At 47.6% G+C, this 13,715-nt stretch overlaps 1 protein-coding gene across 1 annotated transcript in view; it reads right to left on the reverse strand.

The window, feature by feature from the left end:
* The window catches only part of NETO2 (neuropilin and tolloid like 2), a 311,726-nt gene extending 298,534 nt beyond the window's left edge, over positions 1-13,192 (reverse strand). Inside the window, exon 1 of the mRNA XM_078669388.1 lies at positions 12,780-13,192. Coding sequence (XP_078525514.1) covers positions 12,780-12,813 — 34 coding nt within the window. The 5' untranslated portion in view covers positions 12,814-13,192. The remainder of the gene's footprint in view (positions 1-12,779) is intronic.
* Positions 13,193-13,715: the final 523 nt, after the last annotated feature.

Consider the following 13,715-nt stretch of genomic DNA (forward strand, 5'->3'; position numbering starts at 1 on the left):
ATCAACAGAAGATGGGACGTGGCGGAGGGCAATGTGCGGAATAATCTGCAGTAGAAAGCTGGCAAAACTGTGATCAATTCATGGTCACCTTGTGGTTGACCATTCAGCGTGACCACCCCGGAAAAGCAAATCGCATGATATAACACCTAGGTCAAAAAATGGTGCCAGAGCCTTAAAGAAAATGTTCTTTTTTTGACATGCTTCTCAATTGATTTCTTAAATAATCTGAATTAGAAGAGCTAGTCAGTGACTCTCTGACAGTTTCAACACTGTAAGTTCTCGAGTTTAACAAGTTCATTCTGAAAACTTCTGCAACCAAAGATAATGATAAAAGCAAAAAGGGAGTATCAAAGTTCAACATTTGAATTTGCTTTGGAAAGATCATGGGTGAGGATGCTTGGAGCGAGAGCTTGTCTTAACAGAACTCCCCTATTCAGGGGTTTATTAAACCTCTTGCAACGCGGTAATACCACAGTCAAAAAAAATACAAGTACCAGGTGCAGTATTACTGCATCATTCTGAGTTTCGGATTATGCGGTAATACATGTGGTAATACAATACAATTTCTCCTTCTGCAAGTTGAGTAAGGCCTCTATGCAGGCAAATGTAAAGAAATGTACATTATTGGTGCCCACCAGAATAAACATAATCCCCTCTTCTCCGAAGCTTCTAGTCCTACCGAAATAAGCATTATTACAGTACACATGTCCCTAGGCCTAAGCGAAAATATATGTTTCCCTTCCCAAATAACGAAATTATAACCTGGGTTTAAAACACAGCAAACGTACCTAATCAAGAACATGGAAAGAGGGTTGCGGTCTCTTTAATTAGCAAATCTCAAATCAAGTCATGTTTGCCCAAACCCATTCCTTTTTTAATTGATCGATTTCAGCCACAATTAATTCGCTTTTGTAATTAAAAGGCTGCGTGTTGGCACAAATTACTATGGTTTGCCCCTAATAAATCTGAGAGAAAATACAATAATGTGCTTTTACAATGTTATGGTACTAGTAGGTTTGGAAACCTGGAGGCAAAGGGCAGGGGTGTTATAATTCGATCAGAATTCAAAAAACGCAGCCCTTTCTTTTGTTTTCGGGTGACCGAATCTCTCTCATGGATTTTGGTGAATCAGAGTTTGTTTGTATGCATTTCTTTTATTTATATCCGCGTGGTCACTGGTAGGAAAACTGCATTGTGCACAGCAGATTCCAGCTGCACATAGTAACCCACTATATAGAGGCCTTGGCAACAAAAGCTGCCAGGGAAGAGGACGGGGGGAGGGGCACTGTGTGAACTTGAAGAGAATTCCTTGTATTCGGGTTTCAAAACCCTTGGATGAGAAAAAAACCAAAAACCTCAAACCTTCCAAAAACATAGTAGTAGGACTAAAACTTTCATAGTCGATGAGCACAGAAATACTTCATTGACCGCACATACCATCATAGAAAACACAGAAAATAAGTCAATAAGAGGATTTAAATGCAACTTTTGCTCACAGCGACAATGCTCAAATTCCGTCAAAAAAATGTACGTCAGTACTTGCGAAACTGGCGTTGAAATTAATTATTTTCCTCATAGCAGCTTATAGCTCAGTCTGTTTCTCTACATCCAATGAGAGCGAGGCATTGCTGCCTGGCTTGTCAGAGGCCTGTGACGTAGGAAAGGGGAATCTGGGTGTAAATAATGATGACTGCATCAGGACCTGCCATGTCCCGCTACCCTCCCAGGAGGTAAAGGGGTGGTGTAACATTGGTGCGGATTTTTTTGTTATTTTTGGGTGGGGGGGGGGTAGTTTCATGGCTTGGCGAGAGGGTTAGTAGGACATGTAACGTTTTATTCATCCTCTTGACAAGAGTCCTTGAACATAAACCAATAGCATTTTGCCAGTGGACAGAGAAAAAATACTTTTAAAGTGAACTTCGTTGCAGCATTTAAACAATTGACTACTTTAATGGGACAAAATTAAAAAGGTAATACCGAATATTTTTATCAATTCCTCCGATTTGCAGTTCCAAATGCCCAAAACCTCTTACACGTTTTGACTGTCTCACCTAAACTACATGTTTCATTTTACTCTATGGATTTTTTTTGTTTTTTAATAGAGCATAGTTTGCAGCAATATGTTTTGAGATGACGCACTCTAATCTCACTCACATGACGTGTTTCGGTCCTTGCAATGTTTTATCCTGCATACATTGTGGCAGGGCTCGAGTCGGAGTATCATGCGGGTGGATGGCATTCCCTCACTTATTTTAATGGGTTTTTACCTGGTGGACGCCGTCCCCCCTGCTTCACAGTTCTTCCCTGGAAGAAGAGCTGGATGCCTGAGGCTCCGGAGCTCTTCCGGGACAACCCGTGAGATGGAGAGACACCAATAAATGCGACCATGCCACAGTTGGTGAGATCGTGGGGCTCTATAACAAAACCATGTGTAAAGCACACACCAGTCGTTTCTTGGCATTTTAAATATGCATCATTAATCTACTAATTTCATAAATCTAAAAAAATATGATGCAATAAATCAGCCAGCCAGGCCCTGAGCGTGGCGTGGTGACAGAGGGTCAAAGTGAAGGACTCCCTTTCGTGACGTCAATTCCTGTTGTGACGTCACTTCCGGTGACACCATCTAACTTTGAGCATAACCCCACTTCTTTTTTTAGGACTTGTGCCCTGATTATGGGTGATGAATTGAAAACGCCACTAAATATTGTTTTTTCCCATTCATTCTTGGAGTAAATGGCCACAAATCTGATTAGAATGTTATAGCTTATTCACAAATTATGGGGGTGTGTGAGGAGCACTCCGTAATTGTCTTCTCTACAAAGTAATCCACCGGTGCTGTGGCTAATAAGGGTAGTCACTCCTTGCTAGAAGATATAAGTTATGACGGGTTTACAAACCCATCTAGACGCGCACTGTTCGTGAACAGTGCGCGTCTAGATGGGTTTGTAAACCCGTCATAACTTATAGCTTATTCACAGCATTTACCATTTGGCACAGTTATGAAAAAAATCCTGTCATTCCAAGGGGAAGTTGATCGAATAATTTTACACTGGGGGTCTCGAGTAAAAAGGTTTGAAGCCCACTGCGTGGAGGACAGGGTAGCCTACCAAAGTGTCTTCCTACTCTATGCCTCTCTGGACTCTGAAGTGTCAGCAGCCAGTTGGGGCCTGCAGTGGTATGGCCCACATTGGTTCTGGGTCCATCTACATTATGTGTCATTGGCATCCAGGGTTTACCTACATACCTTTCATGGCTTATTTTTATTAAACCCCAGTGCACAATCCTCATCAGCAGCACCTCAAACCGCACATTTTATGTAACCTTACCCAGGGGCCCAATCACATAGCTTTTACTCGGAGTTCATCAGACGTATGTCTGCACAAAGCCATAATTATATCATTGTATTTATATAGCGCGTACTACCCCAGACGAGGCGTTGAAGTTCTTTTCGGTGAGTAGCACTCTACTTTGGAACCCAATAAGGATTAGTAGTGAATTAGTATAGTGAAGTATGAATTAATTTGAGTGGTTGACATGTGAGTCTGTTAGTTGGATTGAAAAGGATAATGGAGGGATGGAGGAGGGAAGGGTCTAGAAAGTGTTTATTTGGTGCTCATAGCAGTAGGAGGAGGTTTGGGATCAGGAAAGGAGAGATGGAGGAGGAATATACTTTGCACGTGATTCCAAAGTGTAGAACACCAGGTGCATGCTGGAAATGGCGCATGTGGTGTGCACATCACATGTAATTTATTTTTAAGTATTTGATACAGCACATATCCAGGGCTTGAACTGGAAATATAGAAGTGTGTGTACTCCTTGTCCCCGAGTACCTGTTTGCTGATGGGAAGAGCCAGCATTTTCCCATTAAAAGCATTGGAGCATTGCCGAGAAGTGCCAGTACTATCCATTTCAAATTAAAGAAGTTCAGAACTGAGCCCCTGATAGCACCTGCTCATATTAAATGACTGCATTTATGAGGGTTGGATTGGAACAGAAAATAGGCCTGGGCTCCAACATAAAAGTGGACCTCCATTAGTGAATTAGCGAGCTGAAAATGTGTTGTATTATTGCCAAATGGTGCAGCTTTGAACGCGTAAAGACAAGCTGCATAATTGTTTTTCGAGGTATGGAACACTGCAAGGATCTAAGCTTTCTAAGGGCAATGTTCAAATTAATAGTAAAAACCGGCCCAGCACACCATAACATAGGCCCATACGCAGCCGCAACAAAGGCCCACACACTGACCTGTGACACCAACCAATTGGGTACTGCCCGATTGCCCTATTGGCCAGTCTGGCCCTGGTATATACCAAGCTCTACGCTTCTCTGACTATAGCAGGAACATTTCAAACATGAGGTGCTGTAGACAGAACAGTATCGAGTGCCGGATTTTGATGAGACCAAATTGAATAAACCGGGATGTCATTTTTGGCCAAGCGCCTAAACCGGGATTAGCAGGGAGATCTCTGGAAACCAAGATCAGAAACTGAGCCACCAGATCACTTCTCATGACTACAATAGACATATAATTTGAGTTAGGTTACACCAGTGAACCTCCACTATTGAGGTCAGGGGAATGATGAGAAAGGTCAAAGTTAAGAGTTATTTACTAACATTTTGAAGTTCAGTTCCCTTTCCACATTTATTTTCTCATCTGATGTGAAGGTGAAGGATCAAGAGATAGGTGGTTCAGAAATGAACAAGTATGTGTGTGTGTGTGTAGGAGAGACATTGAATACAGATGCATATTTTATGTAAAGAGGTGCGTATGCTGAATTAAATTACATATTTCTTCTAACCATACATATGCATAATGTACGCAGTACTTAGGGCTAACACATGCTAGCAAAAGAGACATAAAATTAAAATCAATTTTCATGAAAACGTCACACTGAGGCATGGGAAGAGGATCCAAAATGTCCAGATGCATCAGACAGAAATGTTTCTGAATCACTAAAGACTGCATATTGCGTTCTCATGTGTAAATTATGCATGTTTTCATTTAAATTGGTAACTGCGAGGGTAGTTTTACCCCAGAGGTTTCGGCTTCTTCTGATTCTGGGTAGGAGATGAATGCCACAGCCTAAATGGCACTTCAATGCCAAAGAAAATGCACTGAGCTGCTAAATGAAGGTATTCTGTTCTGACTTCGATAATAAAAGCAGTGTGCCCTGCGCTCTTACCAAAAGTACAAAAACACTGTCACTTTGCCAAGCCTTCACTATAAACCTGGTGTGTAGACTCCATAATTCGCCTACCCAAGGTTTGCACAGAATTTTTCTCTTTTCTTGATGTCTACTAGCTGGTATCCTTCTTCCACCCAGTCTAGCAATATTTCCAGAAGAGTGTCAGGTGACCCCCCATGCACCCCTCTCGACTCACCCCCTGAAAGTAGGTGCCTTTTTCTCTTACATTTACTTTAAAACAGTTTCCCTACCAATTTTTAATCTGGTTGGATATTGGTGATCTTTTACCTCAAAATAATATACAAAGGGTGAGAAAGTCTCAATTTTAATATGAAAATTTGCATGCAGAAAACTTTGCAAACTGAGGAAAGTGATCATAGTAATCGCAAATTGTAGGTGAAGTTCACAAAAGAAAAACTTTGCAGCCTTACCCATAGAGTTAAACAGTTTTAGTACTCCAGACTAACCAAACCAATATTAAACTCCTTCGGTGTTTTGAACCCCTACTGCTGAACCATATTCAACAGCAAAATTAATTATTGTAATATCCACCGTTAGTGTTTTAGAAAACAAAAATCAGTACTTGAAAAAAACACTAAACACGTCCACAAACCTGCAGTGACGGCCAACAGACATATCCATACAACAATAATTCTGAAATACTACCCCACTGGCGAGCAGCTCAAGTTAAATTATTCTTAACACTAGTTACTAATCTACAAAAAAAATATAGGGCCAACACCACCCGCCTTTAAAAAAAGAAATTCACCTACAAGCAGCCGCCCACAGCACCTCTGTCCGCCAAGGTGTCCTCTTCCACAAAGCCTCAATCAGTGTCAAGTGTTCTCAAGCCAAGACACCAACGAACTGCCCAGCTTCTGACCTAAGTCCAAACAAACCAAAAACTCCCCTCCGCTCATGGGGGAACAGCCCTGCCCTCCAGTCACCTTAGAACATGTCTTGTATCAGGATCCTTTGATAAACAGGGTTCGCTTCTGGTCCCCTTTGGAGAGGAGTGCTTCAAACATATCAATGAATTAATTTCTGCTATGATCAATTATTGTCCTTAGCTATACTGAAGGGGGGTTCTCTTTTTATTATCTCTCTCCTACTCCTTGAGAGAGAAAGAGAGAGAGAGAGAGAGTGATAGATAGATAGATAGATAGATAGATAGATAGATAGATAGATAGATAGATAGATAGATAGATAGATAGATAGATAGATAGATAGATAGATAGATAGATAGATAGATAGATAGATAGATAGATATTTTCAGTTACATGTATAATTTACTTTCTTAGATTATATGAATGCTATTTAAAATGTTATCCCTTCTATTTGTATTATTTAATACACTTCCTTTGTCTTTGTCCTTAAAAATCAGAAAGGACAAAATGAAAAAAAAATCAGCGAAGGAAGTGGGTGGTGCTGGAACATGCCACCTTGGGACTCCCAGTGTCATGGTGCGTTTGCGGAAGGCAGATGGCAGCAGAGACATGTCGCTATGAGGCTGTCTACACTAGGCTGTCTCTCTGCAGCGTCATGGGTAGCTGGGTGGAGGGAGAGGAGAAGCGTGGCTCAGTGGTTAGAGGCGGCAGACCCGGAAGCTGAGATTGGCCGTGGACCAGGGTTCGATTCCCTGCCTCGGCGGGTCTCGGGCTCAAAATTCCACGGACTCGACAATTCTCGCTCCGGTGCCTACTCGACTCACGGGGTCACACTCTGCGACTCTGGGCAATAGCTTGCTTAATCTCCACTACGGCCCCTCGTGGCGGGATGCCTGGCTTTCACCTTGTGGATACCCTGCCAGGGTATCTCACAGGGGAATACCAGGACGGGTTCCCTAAGCAAGCGCCTTGAGACCCCTGGGTGATTCGTGCGCTATATAAATCGAAATACATTTACATTTACAAATACATGTCACTATGAGGTTGGCTGCACTGGCCTGTCTCTCTGCAGAGCTAGGGTCAGCTGGACGGAGGGACATGTCACTATCCTGCTGTGAAGACTGGCATGTCTCAGGATATGTTGCTATGTCGCTCCTGAGGACTCTGCAGCGAGATGGGCATCTGGTGACATGGGCAGACGCGCAGTTAGTGGCAGGGTCTTGCAACGACTGTGGTAGGCTCCTGCCACTCTGGTGCTCTCTCCCTCGCTCTCTCTAAAGAGAGAGAGAGTTAAGGCAACCTCGTGTCAGAGACGTACAGCTAGGAGGCTCTGCCAGGCCTTCCGTCTGTGCTAAGGGTGGCACGACACATAAATGGATCTATTTGTCCTGATGCTTCTTCTGAGGAAGAGGCAGGTGGTGACAGAGTCGTGTCAATTCCTGCCCTGTCTGCCCTGTCCCCATGTTTCTGAAGAGTTAGAGGCATCTGTTGCGATAGAACAGAGAATTGCTGCTCGGCAGTCAAGCGCATTGTGACAAACTATCATGCAGTGTTTCCAGTGCTAAGCAGACGCCCACACTGGTTATTTGTATAAGTCAGCTAGTTTTGTCGCTACGTAAGTGCATGCGCGCACGCACACGCGCGCACACACACACACACTGGTTATTGTGTCCAACAGCTGGCCTCACTGGTACCTTAGCGTAACGGCCGGACTGGGAACCAAAACCGGCCCTGGCAAAGAGCTTGTCCTGCCCCTGTGGGGGTGGGGGTGTGTCAGTTGGAAGCACCTCTCCTGTCTCACTGCTGCCGCTTTTGTTACAGGGGCCGATATTGCAGCTATGCTTCAAAACCGGCCCCTGGTAACAAAATCAGCCCCCGAGGGGTCCAAAATCGCCCCCCCCGCCCCCGCCCTGGTGGCCCACCGGGGAAACTCCAGGTGCCCCCTATGGTCAGACCTGCCCTGCTTAGCGTGTGCACACACAAACACAGAGGTTATCATTTGTGTACATCAGCCTATCTAGTCGGTACCTAACCGCGCGCACACACAAACACACACAAACACACAGGTTTAATATTTGTGTCCGCCAGCTTGCATTGAGAGTACCTAAGCGCACACACATACACACACACACACACACACACAACATAGGTGTTACTGTTAGTGTACATCAGCGGATGTAGCAGGTACCTAAGCACAGGGCTTTAAGTGGGATGAAAAAACTGGGGGAGGTCTCTCAAAGGGGCGTTTACCAATGTAATTACGGGCATGGCTTAAAAACAAGTAAGCTAAAATTCTGTGCTTAGCATATAAGGTGCCGCCCCACTGGTATTTTGCTGTTTCTGTCATTTCATCCAGATATATCATACAACAAGTAACATCATACCTACAACAAGTCAGGACTATTGGCTTTGTTAATGGTTGTTAACTGTATAAAATACATAAGCAGCAACTATGGCTTGTATGTAATATTGAAAAAGCTTCCACTTAAAGCCCTGGTGGTGACACCACGACAATGTTGCTGCTCCTGAATTTAAAAAAGAGAAGGGAAATCCACAGAGAAAATGACTCTATTTAAAGGATTTCCCTTCCCCTACAACGCTCATGTGGCATGACGTCATACCGTAACTTCCCCACTAGTGAGAAGTGAGCACTGCACATCGATGTCACTGCAGTCCGGGGAAAATGGACAGCCTGTGCCAGTGCACAAAACAGAGCCCAATAGAGACCCGTTTTGAGGCGCCCTTTAAAAACTGCCAGTGCTCAGCACCAGGGAGACCCGGCCCACTTAAAGGCCAGCCTAAGCACACACTTTCACACACAAACACTGGTCTCTTTATGTGTCAGCTCAGGGAGGGTTCTGGAATTTTTGGAGCTCCAGGCAGGAAGGAAATGTATGAGGCCCCTCTAATTTGCATCTCAATAAATGACCCAGCTCCTGAAGCTCCGTTGGGCAGACCCTCCCTCCCCCCCTCCTTCTCCGCCGCTGCCGCCCTCCCTCTCTGCCACAAACAAGCACCTCTTTCACAGCTCATAAAGGGTTGTAGGTGTCAGAGCTGCTTGTCATCTGAGACGTTTAAAACTGCTGGGGAACTAAAGTACGGGACCACGGGGTCGGCAGACAGCAGGACATGAGGGGGAAATCTACTGAGCGTGTGTCCTTGCAATGGGCCTACCTGGGCTTGCAGCTCCTCGCCGTGCCTGCAAAGCCCGTGTGAGGGAAGGCACAACTGCAACAATGCCCCTCTCTCAGTTGGATGGGCCTGGGTGACCAGAGGACCAGTGTGCAATGGCCTGGCCATGTTCCACTGGTGTGGGGTCCCATGTTGATGGGCCGAGTGCAGGCCCTGCATCAGCCGGTCTATCCGGTACTGAAGCACGCGCGCGCACACACTCAGGTGTTATCATTTGTGACCATCCGTTGGCCTCGCGCGCACACACTCAGGTGTTATCATTTGTGACCATCCGTTGGCCTCGCGCGCACACACTCAGGTGTTATCATTTGTGACCAAGCTGGCCTCGCGCGCGCACACACTCAAGGTGTTATTATGTGTGTCCATCAGCTGGCCTTGCCGGTACCTAAGCGCACGCACGCATGCATGCACGGACACACTCACGTAAATGTTTGTGTACATCAGTTGGTCTAGCTGGTACCTAAGCCACGTGCGCACACACACAGGTGTTATCAATTAGGTCCATCAGCTGGCCTTGCCGGTACCAAAGCGCGCACGGACGCACATACTCACATAACTGTTGTGTGTACATCATCAGTTGGTGTAGCTGGTACCTAAGCACGCGTGCTAGCGCACATACACACGGGTTATTATTTGCACACACACACCCACACGCGCATACATACATGTTATTATTTGTGTCATAAGCTAGCCTCGCCGGTATCTAAAGCTGCACACACAGACTACTATTGTACACACACACGGGTTAATATTTGTACACACACAGGCATAGATACACACGTTATTATGTGTGTCATAACTAGCCTCGCTGGTATCTAGGAGTGCACACACAGATTAAATGTGTACACACACAGGGGTAATTTGTGTGCATCAGCTGCTCTCGCCAGTTGCTCGGCCCTCTTACTACGGAGATAGTTTGCATTTGTTTTTAAAGTATTGTGGTTTCATGTCCTGGGGACCTGCGTCATCGGCTTTAATTCAATTACTCCATGTTCGCGCGTTATAGCAAGGCCCGCGGCTGCCGTCCATGTCTCCTGTCTCCCATAGAGGGCGCTCCAGACCACACCAGCAGCAGTGTGTGGAGGGAAGCGGGGGTGCACAGTACATGGAGCTCAGAGAAACCCGACAGCTGTCACTGCATGCCACTCACAACTGCACACACCAATGGCAAAGCGCATAGAAACTCGAAAAAGATTACTCTTTGCTCGCAGGCCTATACATTGCAACGTTGTATTGCTTTTTTTTTACGCTGCCTACTCATACTATAGGTAATAGGCACTGCCTCTAACACTGCCTGCTCACATTGAGGGGTGTTTGCGCTGCATCTTGCACTGCCTGCCCTGCTCACAGTGAGAGAGGGGTGCAACCGCAGCATCTTACACTGCGTGCTTAGCGCACGAGAGGAGCAAATTGCACGGTAGGCACTGTATCTTGCTGTGCGTGCTCGCAGCTGGAAAGCTGTGCGATCCCTTGGACAGAGGCACTGCATCTTACAGTGCCAACTTACAGCATACTTCTGAAGAGGCGGTTCCTCCGGGTCTAGCCAGCGCTATATAAAACCTTTAAAATAAAAAATAAATAAAATAAACTCCACATGGCACTGCATGTTTAGATGCCAGATCACGTGCTTGAGAGGGTCACGCTACAGTGGAAATCACACTGCAACTCGTCATTTAACCTACTCTCTGGTGACGGCATGAGTTATGCGCACTGCACTGGGGGCTGCACAGGGCAAGGTGGTGTAATGGAGTACGCATGCAGTATAAGATGCAGCGCCCACAGCTGTGCAAGCCTCGCACGTTAAGATGGCAGTGTGGCATGTCATTCACAGGTTATGCGCTCACCCCACACTCTCACCGGGCAGGGTGTTCACCTTCCACTGCCTACGCACTGCATCGGACGCTCACTCACTAATTAATGGCCGATTGGGCGCTATATCGTGTAAATACACATGAAGCACCGTCAATAGCACTCCACTGGTTCACTGCACGAAGCCACTTCTTGCTCACAGCAGGAGATGCGCAAACTGCAGGGGAGGATGCCGAAAGCTCCACTGCCTGGTGAGACAGCGGGCTGTGCGGATCACTAGTGAATGCCATCTTAACATGCGAGGCTTGCATGCTAGTTGGCGCTGCATCGCACACTGCATGCGCACTCCATTGGACCACCTTGCTGTATGGGGCACCACAGCTTGCACTGCTTCTCACTGCATGAGACCGGCGTGTGGCGCGGAAAGTGCTAAATATTGTCAGTGAACACGCTGCCAGTTCACAGCATGAGACTTAGACACTCGTGAAAACTCAACATTCAGCACATACTGGTGAGCAGAACAACACGTGCACACTGAACGAGAGCGTAGCTTTGTATGCTGTGTTGGACTAAAACCAGGACACTGCGCTGGGGCACTGGACTCTGTCTTTCAAAGTCTTGATGCAGTGTGGTACTTCTTGCAGCATACGGCATGCACAGTAGCCCCGCATTTTAACACTGTTCACAGCTGGAGAACTACCTACTGAACACGTACCTACTGAGCACAGTATATGTCCACTGTACGGGGCCCTGCCTCTTACACTGCCTGCTTGCATCACATACATGTCAGCTGCACTGGGACACTCCAACCTACACTGCATGCTTACATCATAATACACATCGACTGCAATTCTGCACTGCATTAGAGATTTATATGAGCTCAGCCTGCTCACATCATGAGACCTGCATATCGGATTTGCGAAATATATATAGAGCACTGCATGCTCACTGTATAGGACATACACAGTACAAGTGGGCACTGCATCTTACATTGCATAGTCACAGTATGATGCTTGCATACTTCCCTGGGGCACTGCATCGTATTCACTGAACTCACTGCCTGAGCATATTATATTACATGAACACTGCACTGGGGCACTTGGTCTAGAGCGCTCTGCACACGCCATGAGACTTGCACAAGGCACTTCATTGAAACAGTGAAACCGCTACCTGCTCCCATCAAGAGACCTGCACACAGCACTGGGGCACTGCAGCCATCATTGTCTGTTTACAGTGTACGTGGGTAACGCATCTTTCTTTGCAGTGACCGCACTGGCCTGGCACACTGCAGTGGGACTCTAAATCTAATAAGTGAATAAAATGACTGCTCACAGCAGGAAACCTACACACTGCACACGGGCACTGCGCTTCAGCAACGAACACTCTCGCTACTCGTGTCGTGAACGCTGCAAGCTGTGCTGGAGCGCTGCGTCTACTGTGGTTTACTCGCAGTGTAAGAGTGCCCGTATCTCTGTGCTGGCACAAGCATAGGTCTAGGGCACTGCACTGGGGCTGCCACGGGGACGCTGTAACTTATCAGTAAACACACTGCTTGCTCACACCTTGGCACTGCCTGCTCAGAGTATGGGCTCTCTGCACTGCACGCACTGCATCGCATCTCTTGAACCCCAGGTCCGCGCGCGAGTTACGAGCACCCTTCCTCGGACGGGGGACGGCGTGTGCTCGCGCGAAGCTCGCTTACCTTTCAGTACAAAGTAGACTTTTTCCAGTGCCATGTTTCCTGCACCAGGGCGGCGACCCGGGCTTCCTGCCCATGCAGGGCACCGGGGGATCTGCAGTCAGCGGTGGCACATGGGGGTCCTGTTGGCTGATCCAAGGGGGTGTCAGCAGGGGGCACGGGCACACATCCCGCCGTGCCCAGCCTGGCAGCCGAAAGCACAGGCACTGAAAGCAGTCACTGCATCCTCGTGCCCGGGCACTGTAGGTCCCAGACCAGAATCTCTCACTCCTCGCGGGGACAGAAGCGCCGTCTATCTTCGGCCACAGATGAGCCCAGGGCGCTGGCACACGCCGCTCTATCCACAGTCCTGTCAGCGAGAGCTGTGCGTGGGGACGGGAGCACGCATGGACACTCTATCCTCTCCCTGGCAGGGACCGCTCTATCCACAGCTCTGTCAGCTGGAGCTCTCCTCCGGGACCGAAGCACACGCGAGAGCGGCCGGTCTCTCCTCCGTCGCCGGCAGGGGCCGCTCTAGCGCCTGGTCAGGGTGCAGCGCCTCTCGGTGGAGTCGGAAGTACACAGGAGGAGGTCCGTCCCCTCCAGCGCCGGCTCTTCCACTGGCAGGGGGCGCGCAATTCGCTCCTGGGTCTGCAGGGGGCTGTGCATTGGGATGTACATACACAGGAAGCACGTTATCCTCTCCAGCGCCACCGACAGGGAGGGCTCTGTCGTCTGCTCGGGTCTGAGGGGCAGAGGCTCCGGACCGGTCTCTCCTCAGCAGCGCCCTCGCAGCACCGGCGGGCACCGCTCTCACTCCAGCCCTGGTGGCGGGGAGCACAGACGGGGATCGAAGCCTCCCGGACCGGTCTGTCCAACTCTGTCACAAGAGGCCCCTGTCACGGCTCTGTCGCAAGTTCTGTCTGGAGAACGGAGGCTTCCAGCGGCCGGTTTACTCTT

The sequence above is a fragment of the Lissotriton helveticus genome, chromosome 12 (assembly GCF_964261635.1).
Source record: "Lissotriton helveticus chromosome 12, aLisHel1.1, whole genome shotgun sequence".
In the NCBI taxonomy this organism is placed as follows: Eukaryota; Metazoa; Chordata; class Amphibia; order Caudata; family Salamandridae; genus Lissotriton; species Lissotriton helveticus.